The sequence below is a fragment of the Phalangium opilio genome, unplaced genomic scaffold, assembly GCF_054372755.1.
Source record: "Phalangium opilio isolate 3A_F unplaced genomic scaffold, DU_Popi_V2 ptg000024l_1, whole genome shotgun sequence".
NCBI lineage: Eukaryota > Metazoa > Arthropoda > Arachnida > Opiliones > Phalangiidae > Phalangium > Phalangium opilio.
The window spans coordinates 432,013-452,589 of record NW_028324155.1 but is presented as its reverse complement, the minus strand read 5'-3'; the positions used below and the strand labels follow the sequence as shown (position 1 = coordinate 452,589).

General features: G+C 35.7%; 1 protein-coding gene across 1 annotated transcript in view; it reads left to right on the top strand.

The window, feature by feature from the left end:
• The window catches only part of Rpn3 (regulatory particle non-ATPase 3), a 36,762-nt gene extending 16,507 nt beyond the window's left edge, over positions 1-20,255 (top strand). The window contains exon 7 of the mRNA XM_089867601.1: positions 19,803-20,255. Coding sequence (XP_089723727.1) covers positions 19,803-19,880 — 78 coding nt within the window. The 3' untranslated portion in view covers positions 19,881-20,255. The remainder of the gene's footprint in view (positions 1-19,802) is intronic.
• Positions 20,256-20,577: the final 322 nt, after the last annotated feature.

Genomic DNA, 20,577 nt, shown 5'->3' with positions numbered 1-20,577 from the left:
CCGGAAAACCTCTCGCACTGACGTTTATGCTTATATACGAGACCATCATTCTAAAACTATAATTTAATACGTAAAACTCCGTCAAGACATTAGAGAGAGAGAGTATATTTTGAAGATTATTTCGGCCCACTATCCTCCCTCACTCTCTTCTGTTCTGTTTCCTCGTGTATTTTGGTTATCCCCGGATTTCGGGACTTGTATAGTGTAATTCTAGAAAATATTCCATTATTCGTTCCTATAGCTGTTTTAACATATTTTTGAAAATGGAGTTTTTGATTTTTATTTATACTTAGTTTAATTTTCTCTAGCTTCGGTTGGCTCTCCGATTTTCCAAATATTGTTTAGTGTAACGCAGGCAGTTTTGTGCTGTTCTGTTGGAATAACGTAGGCTGCGCTTGCTGTCTTTAGGAAACCCTTAGACTGTTTTGAATATCGGGGCTTCTTGTAGAAATATTATAATAGAACGCGCTGGAGGGTGTTTGAAGGAAAGATACCTGCTCAGAGAGGTCGCGGTATACAGGGTATGTAAAAAATTATGGGGGTGTTTTTTTCTTGGCGATTTTGAGTTGAAAATGTAATTTCTATGACATTTTGACCTGAGGGCCCGGACTGCAAAATGTCACTGAACATTTTCGACTCAAAATCGCCCAAAAAAAAACATCCCCCTTAATTTCAGAAACACCCTGCATAAGGTAGAACCTGTACTATTGTTTTTCCCACATTTTTTTATGGATATTGTATACCTGAGGTTCATTTATACTGAACGGCCTAAATTAAAGTAATATCTTACTGAAATATAGTTCATATTCCCTTTAATATTTCTTAAAATTAAATATTAGAACATTCTTTTTTTTCGACATCACTTTATCATCATTAAAAAATATTTCAACGTAAAACCTTGAGATTTTTATCAAAACTCGTTTATTTCTTGATTTCTTGTTTAGGGGGCTGTCATAAAAAACACAAGCAACGTTTGTTGTTTCCTTGTTTTTATTTTTATATATTTTTCTGACTTTTCTCTTTTATGCGTCGCTTTTTTGACTAGGACCGTTTAATCTCTCCCTTTTTGGCATTATGTTAAGTGGTAGAACGACTTAAATTTCCCGTTTCGCAACGTTTTTTTCTTCTTGTCCTTTATAGACCAATCGTTTTACTGGCGTATTTAGGTAAATAATTTATTTACTGTAATTGACTTTTTTATGTTTTTTATTTACTCCTTTTGATGTTGTTGATATCCTTGAACAATTTTTTAAACCTTTTTTTCTCGACGTCCTAGACCTTATTATCATTTTAATTAATCAAGCATTTTGATTTAATGATGATAGGTTTTAATTTCGACATTTTTGGGATTCAGTAAAAAATTAAAAGTTGCGTTTTTAAGCCTTAACCGTAATTTAATATTAATAATTAATTTCAAGTTATCAAATCGAAATGTTGTAATGAATGGGCAATTTTGAAATTTTTACAACGATATACTGATTCAATTCAGTTTCGTGAGGATTATAACTATTTTATAATTTAGATCCCCCTGTATTCCACTGAACAATTTTTTAATCCAAATATAGTATACTAAAGCATTAGCTTCGACATCTTTTTACCAATGTTTAAAACGCAGTTATAAAATTTAGTAAAGTGTTATCAGTTTGATTTTATTTTTGTTTTATTATCATCGATGAGGCTTTTAAAAGAAAGGATAAGAACTGAAATGAACCTTTAAGTCTGATTGCATCGAAACCCTTTCGACTAACTTTAACTTAACCTTCGACAGTGCTATACCGGTCTAACTGCGAAGTTCTGTTTTGCGCAACTTATTTCACAAAAAAAAAATCCCTTCCCATTTGACAACTCTTTTTTTTTTCCTTATTTTCCTTTCATCAATTTCGTATATTTTAATTTGTCATGTCGCCTTAAGTCATATTTCCATAACTGAATAGAAAAAAGCATCCATTCTTCCTATTCACAACACAAGGAAAGATTCAAAGGAAATTCTTTTTTTTTTTTTCTTCTTTCAACGTAATCTTTCTCTAATCGACAGAAGGCACAATTTCAATTAAAAATCTTTAAAAATCGAGAGCCCTTGATTTAGTTTTTATTTTAGTTTTTTTTTTTTTTTTTTTTTTTCAAGTCAGGGTGTCCCTTCCTTTTTCCCTTCCCTTCTCTTTTCTATCCTTCGGCATTAATTAAAAAAGGCCCAAATGAAGAAGAAAGAAGCTAAGTCCCCTTAAAAAAAAGATAGAAACAAAATTACGAAAAGAAGAGCAAGAGCGAATAGGGGGGATGATGATGGAGATGCTAGGATGTTTTCTCGCGCCGCATGCACCCCATTCCCGATCTGAGTTTTTAGCCATTCTTGGTTGAATTCTTTCTTGAGAGTGCATTTTTCAAGCAGCTTCGTCGTATACGGTTTTTAATTAACGTAGCTCAAAAGCCTTTTTCTCTTCCCATCGTGCACACTGGAAAAGATTTTTCCCATCCTCAAAAAGAGAGAGAGAAAAAAGAATTAAAAAAATAAAGATGGGGATGGCATAAAAAAATTCTCTTAGAAGTTAAGATGGTGATCATATGCTCGTAACGTCCTTAGGACTTGAGTTTAGTAAGTGGTGAAGTTAATTTTAACTGAAGTAGAAATATTGGTGAAGAGACACGTTAGAATTATTTATTTGAAAATAAGTAGGTATAAAATACTAAATACCTCAGATAATGTACCTTTTAAAAATACATGTTTTATAAAGAAGGGAAATTGTTTAATGGGGTTTTATCAAATTTGTCCAAAGGTACCCTTTAATTTTTACACTCAAATGTATCGTTCCACTTCGACATTTTTTAATATTAGCACTTTATAGCCAGGTAAATAGCGCCCTTTTATCATATAATATCCTCTTTTGCAAAATTTTAAAAGGAAGAAGGGCATATAAACAAAAAAAAAATAAATAAAATTTTAAGGCAGGAAGAGGGTCTGAAATTTCTTTTGTGTAGGTATATCTTGGAAGTTTTTTTTTTCTAACTCTCAAGTAAAAAAAATATAGAAAAGGGCTTTACTAATTTCGCATCATCCTTTCGACGCCTTTATAACGTAACCAATGTTATGTAAATAGCTTATCTTCTGTACTTCCTTCTAAAAAGGCCAATGAAGGGAATAGGTGTAAGCTCGAATTTAACAAGGACTTTTTATGGCGGGAAGGAATCTCGTGCGCGGCCTATACCTTTTGCAGTTTTATCTGCACATGCATGCCCCCATCCAGCTCTCCTAAAAGTCGTTTCGCGCCTTTTTTTCTTCTTCTCGTTAATGATATTGGCTTGTGTTTTTATTTTCAACCAAGCTTATGTGGCTAATGTTCAGTTCAATTAATGTTTTTTGTTAGCAATTTTAATGCTTTGTTTCCGGCGGTTCAGAGATTTTTGGCGTTTATTCAATGCCCCAGTTATAATGAATGGGCAAAGGGTTGAAACTTTGTAGAGATATTCTCTATACTGTTTGTAAAGACTTAATTATCAGGCAAAGGGTTGAAACTTTGTAGAGATATTCTCTATACTGTTTGTAAAGACTTAATTATCAGTCAGTTCTCATAAATAATTAATTAATTTAGTCATTAAGGGATTGGAAAATGTGCTTTTTTCTGCACTTATTTTTATTCTGAGAATCGTAAGTGGTAAAAATTTAGGTACAGAGATCTAAAACGAAAGCCAATTCACAGGTTACTTAACCTATTTTAAACAGATTATGGAACATTTTTTCTCATAACGTTTAAAAATCGTCTTCCTGTAGTCTATAATTTCCATAAGTTTGAATTTAAAATTTAAAAATATAATTTTTTTAAACCGTTAACCCTATAGCTTCTCATAGGTTGATAATGCATTTTTTAGGCCCATACTGGTTGTTGGATATATATCCTACGTCCTGACTAACTCTTCAGTCCTTATGTCTTTATAAAAAAACCTGGGGAGTTATATAAGGTTAGGTATAGGGGAAGAGTAACTCTATAGTCTATTCTATCCCGGTAACCCTTGGCCGAGAAAGGGTTTTTAGACGATCCATCGTATATGCAAATTACCGTTGGGAGGTTGACGGCAAAAGAGCTTGGGAAAAAACACACGTAGGTCTGTAGTTTTTAGAGCTAGGGCCGGTTTAGGTCTAAAAACCAGGTGGTGTACCATCACCACCACGTACGTTGGTCGGCTAACGTCCAAGAGGGGAACCTTTCCCCCCTCCCCCTTCTTTTTCTAGCTGCTCCTCTTTTTATTGTGCAATTTTTTTGCCTCCATTTTTTATTTAACCCCATCAGTTCTCTTTTTCATATACGGAGGTACTGTAGTTTCTCCTAGAGATTCATAAAGGTGTAACGTACTTGTTCAATGTTACCTTGGATTAGGAAAAGGCTTATACGAGGGTTTGGTAGCTTTAGTTAGTTGTCTAGAGTTTTGTTGAGATAAAGAGACGCTTAAACGCTCCCAAGGTTACGCGAACCTCTTGAGGGTTTGGGATTTTTTTGGATGATTTGAAAAATTCTCGATGTTCAGAGCACTTTCATATGGGATATGTCTCGTTGAACTTTACCAAACATTTTCCACGTGAAAATGTTGACTTTCCAAAATTCATATTTTTCCAAGGATGATTAATGCAAGGTTTCGTATAGTTTTTGAGCATTGGTCTTGTTGAACTTTTAGTATCCCTTTAAGTAGGCTCCCGATGGTGTGTGAACCCTTCACTCAGGGGGCAATAGCCGCTGGGATATATCCTCTAAATGGGAAGGTATATAGGCCTAGCGTCATTTTTTTTCTATATTTTTTGCGACTTGGACGCTATGCTTTAACCCGACGTTGTCCACTAAGAGCTTGGAGGAAAAAAAAATACTTTTTTGGTTTCCTAAACCCTTTATAAGAGCGCCAGCCTGATTGGGGCCCCACACACCGTGTCTCCTTATCCGTGCCAGACATCGAGCAAACTGTATTTTTTAATATTTTTTATATAAGAAGGCTCTGGGCTTTCTTTTTTTATTATTATACTATGGGCTCATCATCATATTGTATGGTATCGTGAGACCCACTATACACAGTATACATCAACGAATTTTTAAATTTTCGGGGTCACTTCTGAATCTGATATAGTCTGTTTTATGTTATGGTGGAAAGAAATTTAACCAAGTCTCTGTGTCTGGATCAAGTTAGCGGTAACTATAAATTTCTCTTGTTCTTCTTCTATCTGGGATCAGTTCAGTTTGTTGGGTTGGAATTGGTATGTCAGAAGTTTAGTCTATCTGGTTTTATTCTGGGTTGCCACGGTACCTGGAAACTTTTGCAAACGTTAAGGGTGTTGAGTTATAACTCGGGGAATGTTCAGTATTGTCTGTTCAGTATTTTTCATATTGTAGTACTATCATCAATTAATGTATTTAAAAGTTCATAGTATTAGTTTAAATTGAACGTTCTGATTTAAGTTAAAGTCTCGTTTAAAGTGTTTTGGGGAATTTGGAATCCACATTTTGAAACTGTTAAAGATGAAAATTCTTAATTCAATTAGATATACAGACTGTTTATGATAAGACTGCCATAAATTAAGGGGGATGTTCTTTAGGAGATTTTGAGTCGAAAATGTAACTTCGATGATATTTTGTCGTCTGCCGGGCCACTGATTATAGTTCTGTTCAATTCAGATCATTCAGTTCCAACCCGGAGTCCTTAGACGCTCTCACAAATTATTAACAACCCTGAAACCAAGGGTTAAAATTAAGGAAAGTGAGAGGAAATAGTATTGCAACATTTATATCCTTGCTTTGTTCTTCTACCAAACCACGTGTAGTTTTAATTGGTTGAACTTAGCGGATTTTATTTAATGCGAAATGGGTTTTGATTCGTGTCATTCCCAATTTAATAAGAGATATTATCCGGGTTGTTTAAATTAAAACTATAAATAAATTATTCTTAATTCGGATATTGCGTATATATATAGAAACATCCAAAGTTAACTTATGAATATTAATTAACAACAACGCCAATGGACACGGGTTTATTTATACTTTATTTTTGGCGGCTAATAATTAATTTATACATTTTACGTCATTTCACGCACTATATTGGACTCTAGTTCAACACGTAAACCGGTGAAGCCACCACTATTATTATTCAAATTTTGTATAATATTTGGCACAATTATTGCAATATACCAAATAAGGTGCAGGCAGTGGTCTTATTTGTTTTAGAGTCATGCTATAGATTAAACCACCCGTTTGATTCTCAAAGTCTCTTCCCGTTCATTTCCCTTCTCAAATCTATGAAAGTTTCAAGATGCCAAAGCAATATCATCCCCTCTTTCAGGGATCCACTAGGGGCTCTATTAAGGAATATTTCAAAGTTGGGTTTTTTTATATTCTTTACTTTAAAAAACACCCCAGGTAGGGTCTATAGGGATCTCTTCACCCCCCTATCCATTGGAACCCCCGTTTACAAACAAGGAATATTGCAGGGGATAAAATCTTATTCTCTTCTTATATAACAGTGCAGGGGCCCCTTTTCGAAAGAAGAAGAAGCGGAGATGGCAATGAGGCCTCCGTTCGTGTCACGAACTCAGTTTCTGGGCCTCTTTCGTGACGCGGACAAGGTATAGTGTGGGAAAATTTTCGTTTCACTGCCAAGGTTATTCCCGTAAGATGAATAATAGATATGAGCTTCTCTGGATGGATGGAAGATGCTGAGCGCAATAGAAAAAAATAACCCCTTCTCTCTCTTTCGCGTATGTCCATATTTTAATGTCTTAATGCACAAATGTAGTATTTGTAGATGAAGAACGAATTAGTTTAGTGTATGTGGGAGAATTTATTTTCGACAATATTAGGGTTCAGTTCAGTTTAGTTCACTTTCTTCAGTTCTTGCAATGTTTTCTTGTGGGCAAGTAGTATCAATTGAGAAGAACTTTCTTTGGTTTTTAAATTGATCTGCTTTTATTGAACTGAAGCCTTACGAAAGTGATTTTAACTGAACTGCACTGAATCAAATCTTATAGTTTTTATGTCGTCTCGAGCAGACAACGTCAGTACCATGGCACTATATTAGATGAGTCGAACTGTATATTTAAGTTATTTTCTTTATGTGTACTTGAACAGTTGATTTGAACTGGATGAACTAATCCAAAGTCTTTCTTATAATGAAGCTTGCTTGTTGATAAAACGTAACCTGTTAAGACTCGAAGATTCTAGTCACTTAACTAGGCGCGTTTGTTAATGTTATAATTAATTTATGCGAAGCTTAATTAAATTTAGGAGAAAATTGAGTTACGTCATTTTAGCCCTATATTACAAGCTATGGGGGAGTGAATAGCGATATTTTCTAGATTCCCATATTGAATAAGCAAACGTAAAGGGTTTCTCTTTGAATGAGGATGGCCTCTCTCAATTTTTATTTTTTTGTCTGATCCTCTTTGGCCCCAGGGATTAGTCTGGGGTCAAAATTGTTCACCCTTTTACCTTTCCCTCTTATCATAAAAAAAAAGAATAAGGTAGAGAAATCATCTTCAGTGGCGAACTCTATTTTGTAAACGTAAAAGATCATGCATGCCACGATGTTATTATTCCTTCTAACCTGGCTAGTCGACTTTTTACCATCGACGCCGCCGCCGCAACTGTGTACGCACTATGGTTGGCAGGTTGTCATTTTTTGGTTCGACCTTGGAATCACCCTATTGTAATTTAACCTTTTGAGATGTTAAGATCTTTAGATCCCTGCTAGCGTAACTAATGTATGAAATTTAAGACGAGATGCTAACTCTAAACCTATAAGTGATAAAAAACATGGAACACTTTCGTGTGAAGATATTCTCCCTTCAAGGTTGAGATCTTTTTAATCGTTTTGATTAAAAAACTATTTTAATTTCTTTTTTTTATATATTTAAAATGATTCGCATGTTTCATGTAACAAGTAAGATAAGAATTTTTTAAAATAATTGATGTTTTATAATCGTGTCTTCAAAAGTGAAAATTTGAATATCTGTACTTCAGGCAATTTTCTTTTACACTTTCTGGTCTATGCCTACAATGACAGTTTTTATTAATATATAACAGATCTTTAAATTAACGAATATTTTTTCTTCTTTAATTTTAAATTAAGTTATCAAAAGGTAACAAGATATACAGGGTGTTTCAGATAAATTTAGGTATTGTTTTGAAAACCCCAGGAAGATTATTCCGCGCTCTGTTCGTATTACATTCGTATAATTGTAAAGGGGAAATTTTAATTTCAAGCTAAACTTTTTTTTTAGTATAGTGGTCCTTCAAAACCAGTCCTCGCGATGTGGTGGTACCTCTTTTATACGTAAGGCGGTGCGGAAAAGTTTTATTTTAATTAAAAGTGTAACTTGGAGGCGAAGATAAAACTTAGAGATGGGTGGGTGAGACGTTTCTTGACTTTTCAAAATAATTAAAACTTGATGTATATATTTGTGTCGCCGGCCGGGGTGTACGGTGCTGGTGCTACTGTGTTATAGAAAACCAGGAGGCTACTTGCTTCTAGGAGGGGATGAGAAGTAACTTTTAAAACGCGTGCCGTTTCAAGCAACCTCTGTTAGCAGTGCCCGCTTATCTTTAGGTGGTGACCTTAAGGGGTCAGATTCTTGGGATTTCTCTATCTAGCTAGCTAGCTTGCTAGTTGGGGGTGTCAACCCTTTTCTTGTTTTGTCCCGTCAAAGGCAGAAACTGTCCCCTCACCCATCTTCTTCTCCCCATTTAAAAATCTCTCTAGTTCTTCGTTACCACGTTTAGAAATAAAACCACCAGCGTTAACGAGTTGTCTAAGTAAGCGGACTGGGTAACACCCCCCTACCCCTACCCCCATGGTTTACCCACTTTTAAATCGGAAGTCTATAAGTCGGAGTAAATCATTAGGACGTCCTAATCTGGTTAGATCCAAGTATCAGCGTCTGTGTTTGTCTATTTAGTCCAGTGATATTTTCAATTTTGCTGCATCGGTTTATTGAGAAAAAAACAACTAGTTTTTAAGTTTGACAGAAAAAAATGCTGGAACTCATCATGTCTTCTCGACTTAACTGTTTGAATTTTGTCGAGAAATGGTTGAAAAAATGGTCAGAAAATAAGTTAAGGAAAGTGGAGAATACTTGGGAGGATCATTTGACCCTTGGGCACCCTCTGTTAAAAAAATTAACCATTCATGGTCCAATGTATTATTCCATTTGTCGAAGGGCCCAGTTAGTTATCAGTCTCTTAATTTCTCTTTGCTTCTCTCAGGATAAGCTATCTTTATAGATAAGATTAATTAACTTTTAACTATTTGAATTTTAAGAAAATAAATTAGTATTTTTTTGTTAGGATTAGGAGGATTAAGTTAGTACTTCGAGTGAGAGACTTCACTAACTTTTATATAAAACTGGAGGGAAAAATCTCCAATTTAAATCTGTCCGAGAGAGAAAGTGTATTTTTGCGTTTTCCACTTTTCATATAATTTTTAGTCGCGCGCGGGCGGGGGCGGGCCCCCTGTCTTTTTGCTGGTGGTTTTATCTTATACGCAGGTATATCTCTCACACGCCCTGGTCGTAATAGGGTGCAATAATAATTAGCCACTCTCACTTTCTCTTTGCTTTCCACCTCGTCCCTCCCGTCCCTTCCCAGCCTCTTCCATCCACCCCCTCCATCCTCAACCATCTCTCGGTTAATTGTATACAATTTTACAAGAGGGCACGAAGTATGAGAGGGTTTGGTTGACCCCTCCTTTTTACCTACCTTCTAATTCCGCGCACTGCCTTTTGCACGGTCGTGAGCTAGCGAGAGCTGCCTGCTAGTGACATCTTTGTATCCGTACATTTGGTGAACTGTATACCAAAGTTAGGATGGGTATATTGTACCTTGGATTGCAAAGGCATTCTCTTTTCAAGCCTGTAATAGCAATTCCCGCTTATTTGAATTCAAATTGGTATTAAAACGGAGAGTTTTGTTTCATAAGTCTCTGGCATATATTAAGGGGGATGTTCTTTGAGCGATTCTGAGTCGAAAATGTGTTATGACATTATAAGGGCCACTGTTTTCAAGTTAAGATTGGAGACCGGTATAGAAAATAACAAAATCCGTTAGATTCATATACTATGTTGAGTAAAAAAATCTTTATACGGCTCATATTTCTCTAAAACTAATGCAGACCCATTTATTTGTAATCTTATATTACCGGGGATATGTTGAGAATTTAGACGAGTTTAACCTCTTTCGAAAGAAAAGGCATTTATTTTTAATAGGCAATTTAGAAAACAAACGCCTATTTAATTATTTTTAGGGCATAAAATGTATAAAATCATTATTCCTGGCAGAAAATATAGTCCACAGTAGGTTGGCTATTAAAAATAAATGCCTATTTCGGTATTTCCAGGTATATAAAATTTTATTCTGAGAGAAAATGCACATTTCTACCAAGCCCCCAATCATTATTATATCTCGAGTATGTTTCAAGGGAGTGCATGGAAAACTATATTTGTAATAACCTCTTTTTTTTTGCGCTAGGTAATACTCTACTGCGTTGAAGATCTATTAATTGCTTGCAAGTTCGCGACCCTCTTTACAAATAAATTAAGAATATATTTGGCCCACTTAAGTGTTTTGCACCCTTTCGTATCATAAATTTGTTTCATTTGCCGAGGAATATGTTACTGTAAAATGTATTTAGGTCCTTATGAGCGCCATCCGTATAAAAGGTTTTTTGCTATTTGCTCATATTTTAAAGGAAAAGTTCAGGTAACATAACATGGTTTGGTGGCGTCTGCGAGCCCCTACTGGAAGGGTTGAGTTTTCACCGTGATCCTTGCCTTCAAGTAAGGAATGGAGGCCCAAGTGGCGTACTGACCTCTTTACCAATGACACCTAGTGGCATATTCTTGGGATTGTTGAATTAATTCGTATGCATAGTATGGAATTAACTTGGCGTGTTTGGTGGAAATTCCAAAAAATTAGGGGTGAGTTTAAGGATAAAGGGGTAAATCGAGTAGGTTATAGAAAAACCACTTTGGCGCATGCTCTCGTTACCACGGTAATTTGCGGGCCTCATTAATTTCGTCAATCGGTAACAGGTGGTACCAATTCCACTCTTTCACTCTCGTTTACCCCCCTGGTTTCTTTTTCCCAAAACAGCCTATCCCGGCACCATCCTTTTGGGAGCCTCTCTAGCTTTCCTTCCCCCCCCCCTCTCTCTTACCTGAACACGCGTTTTACCTTTTTCTCGATAAAAGCTTAACTCGAGAAAATGGGGTGAGAATAAAGAGAGATGGGTTTAAAGGAACATTGTGGAACATCAGACCTGATGCGACGATTATATATTAAAACATCACTTTACTTATTAAATGTTTTTACAACAATTTTGCCATGTTTTCGTGATTTCAACTCATTTATGCCCTTAATCTAGTGTAATTTAAGTTTAAGCGTGGAATATTATCCATATGTTAGGTTGTTTTTTCTTCGTAGGTAAAATTTCAGGGAATTTTATCTATTGCCTCGTAAAAATTTCAGGCAAATGTATCGGAGGAAACCTGAAAATGTTTGGGGGAACTTGGAAATTTCTGGGAAATGTATTCGGGAGCCTGGAAATTTCTGGGAAATGTATTCGGGAGCCTGGAAATTTCAGGGAAATCTAATGGGGAAACCCTTGATGTTTCAGGGAAATGTATCGGAGGAAAACCTGGAAATTTCAGGGAAATGTATCGGAGGAAAACCTGGAAATTTCAGGGAAATGTATTAGGGAAGCCCTTGATATTTCAGGGAAATTATTTAGGGGAAAACTTGGAAATGTAAGGGAAATCACTACATTGGTGACCCAATATTACGTAATTAAGATACTCCTAAAGTTTTTGTTAATTTTCATTTATAGATAATTCATTTTCAAACAACGACATTTTTGACGTAAACGGTTCCTCTTAAACTATCTCCCCCCGTTTAATTGGCAGTTTAAGATAGTCTAGGCTACCATGTCAGTTATAGTCATAGCGGAGGGGAAGGGGGCGAGGGATATGTTTTAAACGTGCAGTATATGATAGCGTGCAGTCGTGAAATTATTCCAAAAGTGTATCAGACCTTGTTTAGTTCAATTTCCGTTACGACGCTTTAGTATTTAACGCGTTTTACGAGTTACGACTAAACCTTACTCCCTTCTCACCCCTTTTCTCCTTTTGGTGGTGGTAGACCTCCCCCCCCCGGCCCTCCTTTTACCCATTTTTATCCGTTTAATAGAGAGAAAGACCTAGAGAAGAGAAGAGAGAGAGAGAGGAGCGCTGCAGTTTAATTAATCTTGTTCACCGTGATTCGAGGAAACAGCGACGTCACCTCCCTTTTTTTAAGCCCCTAATATTTCCAAAAGATATGTCGTAGTTTAATTTATATAACCGCTAATTGCTCTCTCTCTGTCTCTCTCTCACACTCTCTTTCTGGCTCCGTCTATGCTCCTATTTTAAAAGAGCAGACGATATAAAATGCAACGCAATGCAATGCGTGGTGGAAACTATTTTACTTTGTCTTATTATTATTGCGGAATTTTTACACAAAATTTCCTTTTAGCTCATTTGGTTTAATTAATTTTGTACGACCACTTGTGTGGGAAGTAATTTTCTAATTTTGGAACTTTAAATTTCATTTGAGATAGAATGGGGTTAATATTTTTGGGATTTTTAAAAGTGTTTGATTCCCTAGATGGAGTGGATCTAGTGTTTGATTGTGACGTCACTGCAAATTCACGACATGCGCGTGCGTTACTTTCAAACTTGATTAATTGACTCTAAAAACTAAATAGGCTTAATTAGCATTTTATCTTTTTAATAATGAGTGAGAAGGCCTTGACAATAAGAAATCAATCATTACTACACATTATTATGGAGTTTTTAAGCGACTATACTATATTCAAGTTCAGTTTGGTCCAGTTCAAATTATACTTCCATCTAAGTTGCAGTATTAATTTGTTTTGACCTAATTTTTCTCATTTTATATAAGCGTATTTTCCATACAGCCGCTCGGCCCAAATGATGTATGTATGTCATGTTTATATTAAACATTTTTTTTTTTCATTCTCTTGATATTTCGTTTTTACGGTTGATTTAAAGCGAGATTAGTCCGAAAAGCGAGTGTCCCCAAGGAATCACCCTCAGAGGTCGTATATAGACCATATTCGTTTCCTTGGTTACGAAGATTCACAACAAAACATAAACCTTTTTTTTACACACTTAGAACCATATTTATTCTGCACTCCCGTTGCGATAGTTTTACATTGAAATGTCTGGCAAGGTTTTTTTTTTCTTCTTCGTGATATTGTAGCTTTTATACTACGTCAATATAATAGATTAGGAAAAGGCGTTACGTTTAGTTTAATATAAAATACATATCTGTAGAAGAAAAACGTTTAATTAAACGTGAAGGTCACAGCACAGCCTTTGAGTGTGGCTTGTATGACACCTAACCTCTAATGGAAAACATGTTTTTCTTGGTTATTTGTTGAGGGGGGTTTCTAAGTTCCTATCAGACTACAAAATGGTCTCAAATATAATACTCCGGTGTAAGTTGACTTGATGCACCATTTAACATGTCATAACATATTTCATCCCCCCGTTTAACATACGCATCTAAGTGTAAGTAACACTAAACGCTGTGATACTATAGTATAGATAGGGTCAGTGTTCCTGATAAAGGTGATTCAGGTATATACAGTATAAAATTTCGAAACGAAAAAAATGCCATGGCCATTTGGTAACCCTAAGGCTTTTCTTTTCGGCCTTGGATAGCTGTCCCTTTCTCTCACTCTCACCCTAAAACGTCTTTTATAAATTGACCTCTGGCGTTACTGTACCTTCGGACTTGCCGGAGAAGATTGGGAAGAAGTGAAGAGAGATGGAGGGTGAAGACCTCTCCGGTATCGCCTAAAGGGTTTTGCCCATTCTCCACACAAGAGGCCTAAGGATTCCCCCCTCCTTCTACCTCTCCTTTACTCTTTACTCTATATAGGTTTACGTTGAAGAGGTTGCTCGGAATGAGCGTGGAAGAGCAAGAAGGGATGCTGGAGCAGAGAGATGCTCTTCAATTTCATCCCCCCAGTCTTCCCTCCTCATCCCATCTTTCTCTCTCTCTCTCTCGAAGAATCTTCTCTCCTCTTCCGCCTCCACCTTCCGAATGATCTCTATTTTCATGCTCCCCCCTCTCTCTCTCTCTTTCGTTTCCCTCCTTACCCCTTTTCCTATAGCCTGAAGGCGATACGCTTTCCTCAACAATAACAGGGGAAATTTCTCTCTCTCCTCTCTCTCTCTCTCTCTCTCTCTCTCTCTTTCTCCGCATCCTCCATCCCCACTCTCGCTCTACGGTGGGATGAGGAGCGAAAAAAATCTCTCTCCGGAGTGACAGCCTCGCTTCCGTCTCTCTCCTCCATTGGAGCATATTCTCAAGGTGACGTCACGGAATTGATTAAGGGGTGGAGCCTAAACTTATCACCGGGATTATATTATCAAAGTCGAAGCCTGCCTAATTTTTTTTTTATTATTTTCCTTTTTCTTCTCCTTCCCTTTTCTCTCTCTCTCTCTTTCTCTTTTCAATCGACAGAGTGAAAAATTGTGTTTTGGCGAATTTCAAATCTTCCCTCTTTTAAGCTTAATTCCCCCTCCCTTAGAAAATTCTACCCCTCCTTTCTTTTAGAAAAGAGTAATTTTATAAATTCAGAATGCATCTTAGATTTTTTTACAATATATTTTTTTATTTTATTTTTTAAACCAAAGTCTAAAACATTAGGGGTTCATTATAGGATAAATGTGGCCATTTCAAACCGTGGTCAAGTTTTTTTATGTAACCCACTATAATATTAATTACTAATTTTTTTCGTGACTGTCTAATCAAATCTGACATTTTCCACTAATTACTAAAAAGAACTCCATGGCTTTATAACGTACTAGAGGCGTATTCCGTTGGTTGAATGATTAAGAGGATATGGTTTTCAGTAGAAAAAAAATTGAAATGTGGAACCATAAAGATCCGTTGCCGTACTTAAATAGTCCATGACATTAAAATGAAAAGGCTTAAGTATGAGGGATCGAACAGTTGTCCTCCCGAACATTTAATACGGATCGAAAATATTAAGTGGATCTAACCTCGTTTGTAAAATAGTAATTGTCCGACTCGTTGCGAGTAAGTTCGAGAGAAAGAGTGATGCGAATTTTTGGGAGGATGGGAGTAAGTTCTCTTTTTGGGAAAATGAAAGAGCTAGCCACTAACTCACACCACACACCGGCACCGCTTTACTGGTAATAACAGAGAAGCTCAGAGCTGAGAGAGATTGAGAAAGAGGCATGCAAAGGGTGTTGGAAAAGAGAGGCGTATAAAAGTATTCGATAAAGTCGTGTCCACTTATGAAGGGCCTCCTTAGATGACCAATGAAGAATCGTTAACCCGCTCGTTTTACATCCCCTCCACTCCTCTCCTCTCTCTCTTCTATCTCCTTTAGTCTTTTCTCGGACCTTTTGTCTTTTAATTATACCGGAACGTACTCTTCTTCGTGTATCCACCCCATCCCACTTCTCTTCTTCGTATACTGGTTACGTGAGCGCGGAACTTAATTCTCCATTTCGAAAAGCGAGCTCTAGGGGTCAAACGTGAGCGGGTTTTTTCATCGCTCTTGATAAAGCTAGCCTAAATGTCCACCTTTTCTTTATTAGGGATGTCTTGATTTAGGGTCCAAATTACTTGTTGAAAATGAACTGTTTTAAGGCGCGACAATGAACTGGGGAATTTTTTGATGAGAACTGAATTGAAGTTAAGGCGCGGTTCGGTCGTTTTTTAAATTAAGTGTTTATCTCTCTCTCTCTCTCACTGGATTGTTTTTCATCTTTTTTCATTTATTTATTCACGTCTTCTGGAAATTTTACGCAATTCGTAATTTTGGAAAGAGGAAAATTGAGTTGAAATAGTAATAGGGTTTTCTAGGTCTAATTACATACGGCACACAAACAGCCTTTGTTCCATTTTATCTGTTTGTCTGTTTTCTATCTCTCTTTCATAGTTAGCCTATTTAAATTTTGTCAAAATTAGTTTGCTTTGTAATTAACCTCGCGCAATAGATACAGGGTGTTTCTGGTAAGTCTGCTACCATATCAGAACTTGTTATTTTCATTTTACCCAGACCACCCTGTACGAAATACGTAATTCCAATTGAACTTTATCGCCTATAAAATTATAAAAACGTGCTCCCAAAAAACTATAACGAAAGCGAGAGAGAGAGGGGGGGGAAGTAAAAAAATATGAAATGTTACGCCACTTCCTCTGATAAATTTCTCTCCCCTTTTAATACATACTCTAAAAGAACCATTGTATTATAAATGACCGTAAAAATGCCGCATGCAAAACAAGAACGTAGTTTCGAATTTTTTTGCCCTTAATTTTTTTCTTTTTCACCCTTAACGTGATACTGTTATACCATATAGTGAAAAGCAGGTGTTAGCAGAAACGGCTATAGCCGCTTGTGAGTCACGGGTCTGTGGCCCACAATCTTCTCCATGCACCATGGCACCCATCATCAACGTGCACTATGAGGACCCCACCCAGGGATCGAAAGGGTTGAGATCCGGGGTATGGGTAGAGTAAAGTAGAATTGAAGTGGAATTTTTATATATATACGTAACATCAACGCGGGGATACCTAATACGTACGAGTCAGGGTGAATCAGGACACCCAGAGCAAGAAATGGACGCCCCACAAGAGACCAAAATGGGGGTGGTAGGAGGTATCTCGGCTTACCATGGTTTTCGTTGGTGAAAATTAGGTTTTTTTCTGTCATGGCTTGGGTATATATATATATACAGGGTATTTCTAACAGAGTACCTTGCAGAAACTCCCTGTGCTTTATGTTTTGAGATTTAAATTACGGGGTAATTAGTGAAATTATAACTGATTGGTGGGAGTAATCTATATGGATGATTACACTATGGAATTACGAACTGTCAATATGTAATTGTAGGTGAGATAATTAATATTCATCAGTATATATTTATAATTAGCTATCATGGAGGGTGTACGGCGTTTCCTTTTGCGCTTACTTCTACGGGGTTTCAACTACTTTTCCACTTCATTCAATTTTGGAAGACCAAAAGGTTTTGTGAGACTTCTTAGAAATACCGTTTAAATCAAAACCCTAAACTTGGCAAAGTTCTATTTTATATTTGAATTGCAAACTATAGTATCGAATTTAAATCTGGAATTAAGTGTTTTGTTTTCTAAGCCCAAAGATGCAAAATAATTCCAAAAATTTGAAGCCTTTGAAAATTATTCTCTTCTGCCTTTATATAAACAATTCATTTAAATTTTAGTTTCACCATTTAGTATCATTGTAACTAACAAACCATATGATAGAAATAAAGATTTATTTCACATTAAAAAAATGTTTCTCCCCCTAATCGACGCATTAAGTTAAAAAAAATATATATAAATTCACGGATCATTAGTAATCTAGGGATTAAAAACTACATACATCCTAACATAAAAAGGGGTGGGTAGGAAAAAATGTTAATTAATTTCTACAAATGTTACGCTCGTGATTTTAAATGTCAAAATATAGCGTTGAAAAAAGAAAATGTTTTACCATCTGTACCCTAAACTTACAGTATAAAAAAAAAACAACAAAAAAATGTTGTGTTTTTTTTGTACAAATGTATATTGACGTTTTTATAACGTAAAAAAAGTCGTTTGCAATGCATTCATTCTATACTCGCTTTTAAAAACGAGTTTCGAAAAAAATCTTGTTTCGGTTAGGAGCTTCTCTCTCTCTGGCCAGCGTGCCTGGTGGAAACGTTAGAGAGGAAAGGATTGAAGCTAGCTGGCGTTACCATAGCAACCACCCCTTTGGGTTCGGAACGAGGCTGCCATGGAAAACCTTTCAAAAGAGAAAGAGTTTGATGAAAAAAAATATATATATATATATTCTCCAGTCGATCCGCACTGCAGAGGGAAAGGGTTAACGTTAACGAGATATTCGCGGTTTTTTTATTCGTTTTTTAACGATCCCCTTTTTCATCCCCCATTTGAACTCACTCTCATCCTCTTCCTACACCCTCTCCCCCCATCCCTTGACAACGACCATCCCATTCCACCCACTTTGAAATTTCACCTCCCTCTATCCCCATGTACATGTCTATTCGTCTTTTGAATTTTTTCCCTTTTTTTTTTTTAAGTTTTTTGAATTTCAAATCCACCCCCTTTTGCTTAGAGTTACTCATTTGAAACCCATCATTCGAGGGAAAGGATACTTGACCCCAAAATAATCCGGTCTATTTGATGCAATTTTATTTACCTTTTCTCAGAAATTACACCATGTTTTAATTAATATCGGAATTATCTGGTTACACGGTTAGGCTGGTAAAAAAGTAGACCATAAAGAGACAGTGAAGTAAATTCAGAATTTATTCTGAAGTCGGGGAAAAATTAACGAAATCCCAGAGTCACAAAAATGGAACGTTAGTCCGCCATAGTTCATTTCCTAGTAGTAAACGGGGTTCATACAGACCTGGAAAACTCAGGGAAATAAATAGTTGACAAAAAATTTATAATTTATAATTTTTAGTAATGTTCAGTTCTGGTGGAAAAATCAAAATATTTGAATTGCAACATTGAAATATAGTGAGATTAAAAAAGTGTCCATCCTCTCTTAATTTCCATCACTTCCGAGTGTTTTCCAGCATCTCAAATTGTCAATTTTTTTTAAGAAGGATTTACAATTTGCCTATCTTCCCTCCCCTCTTCTTAGTTTTCTACGTAAAGAAATTAATGCAGTAGGCTGTTGAGTAATTTTTTAAGAATTTTTTTTATTCAGTGTTATTATTCTCTTAAGGATTTTCGCTATGAGAGATGATGCTTGCTTGGGAAATGGAAGACTGCAGGAAGAAGGGATAGGATGGAATGGAGGCATAAGGGGATAGTTTTATAATTAGTGTCAGACGTTGTTAACGACGCTGGGAGTATTACGCGGCGGTTGGGAATCCCTCACTCACATTGAATAGAGGTTTTTGCTTAATCCTTTCTTCATCAAGCCATGCTTAGTAAGGGATGAGATAGATTGTAACGATTCGGTGAGATCTATTGGCTAAATTTTTTTTTTAAAAAAAGAGACACTATACACTCCTAGATGCTATGCGAAATTGAAACAGACTGAAAAGCTTGTAGTTCGGTTCGATTCAGTTCTAAACCTCGCAAATTACTGGCAACTCTGAAGCGCGGTTAAAGTTATAAACTGGATAGAAAATTTCTCTGGCCTCTTTAGTGCTAATATTTATCTATCTACGAAGGTTGTTCCTTCACCTCTAACCCCATGCAGATCTTGAGAATTTAGCCATTTCAACCTTGGTCCTTCGACATCAAGTTCAACCCCGTCAATATTGTTAATTCTTATCAAAAATTAATAATAAACTTACCTACCACGTTTTACAAAAATAAAAATAATAACAAAGCTGTTAAGAATAAATATATAAATAATAAATAAGCCATCAATCTTCCACAAATTTAGGCAAAAAACCGTAATACCAACTTTAATGCATTTTTTTCTTCTTCTACTCCTAAGTTCTTTAATTAATTCCCTAACACTATTATCTATTTAAATTAAGCGTGTTAAAGTTAACGAAAAGTTTTAATGTAATCTAATTAGTATTTTCCTTTTTTTTCTTTTGCCTCTGTCGTTTCTGTCGGCATCTAAGTTCTCGGAGAGTGCCTAATGATGTTTTATTAGTGAAGGGAGAATTTTTTTCTTCTTTTTTGGTTGCCTCTCTGTATTTAATTGGCCATGTTTGTCTTGGATTTTTTTCTTTCTCTCTCTAGGAACGCCGTGAGAGGGAGCAACAAGACTTGGAGTACGCCAAGGAAATGGCCGATGAGGATGAAGACAGCTTCCCCTAGGTTTAATTAAAGACCAATAATTAAATTTACCCTCATTTGGGTTTTTTTTTCTCGGTCAATTTTTTTTTTTCGTAATGTCATTCGTATTTTTATTTCGGTCTGGGTTTCGTTTCGGAGAGAGGAACGGTAATACGAAGTTTTCGAAAGCAAATTCTTGTTCATTAAAATTATTATTATTAATTGTTTTTTTTTAATTAATTTTTTTCTAATCACTCTACCTAAATCTTTTATTTTTATTAGAGAGTGGCTTTTCGTTTCCCACGTGGTTTTCCAATGGATGTATTTTTTTTAATTGGAAAAAGACAAAAAACTAAAAAAAAAGAAAAATTAATTAAGTGATTTAATGAATTAATAATAAAAAATAAATAAAATTGATTTAATATTATCTTCTTTACCAATTTCAGAAATGATCTGTTTTGCGATAATTGGAAAGACGAAGATTTTAATTTTTATTTTTTAATCATAGTTAACTAAGTTAATGAATATTTTAAAATATTAACATATAATTGTAAATTTATTAAATTTTAGTTAAATTACGCTCAGGTAAGTTTAATTATTTATATAAAAACTCAAGGGCCGGTTTGAAAGGTAAGGAAATTTTTTATATACCATCTGTAGACGGTAGAGTACTCTTTGCGGCTATTGTACGCAACGTCCGCCATTGAGGGGTGAATTCCAACAAAGAGGACCATCATAG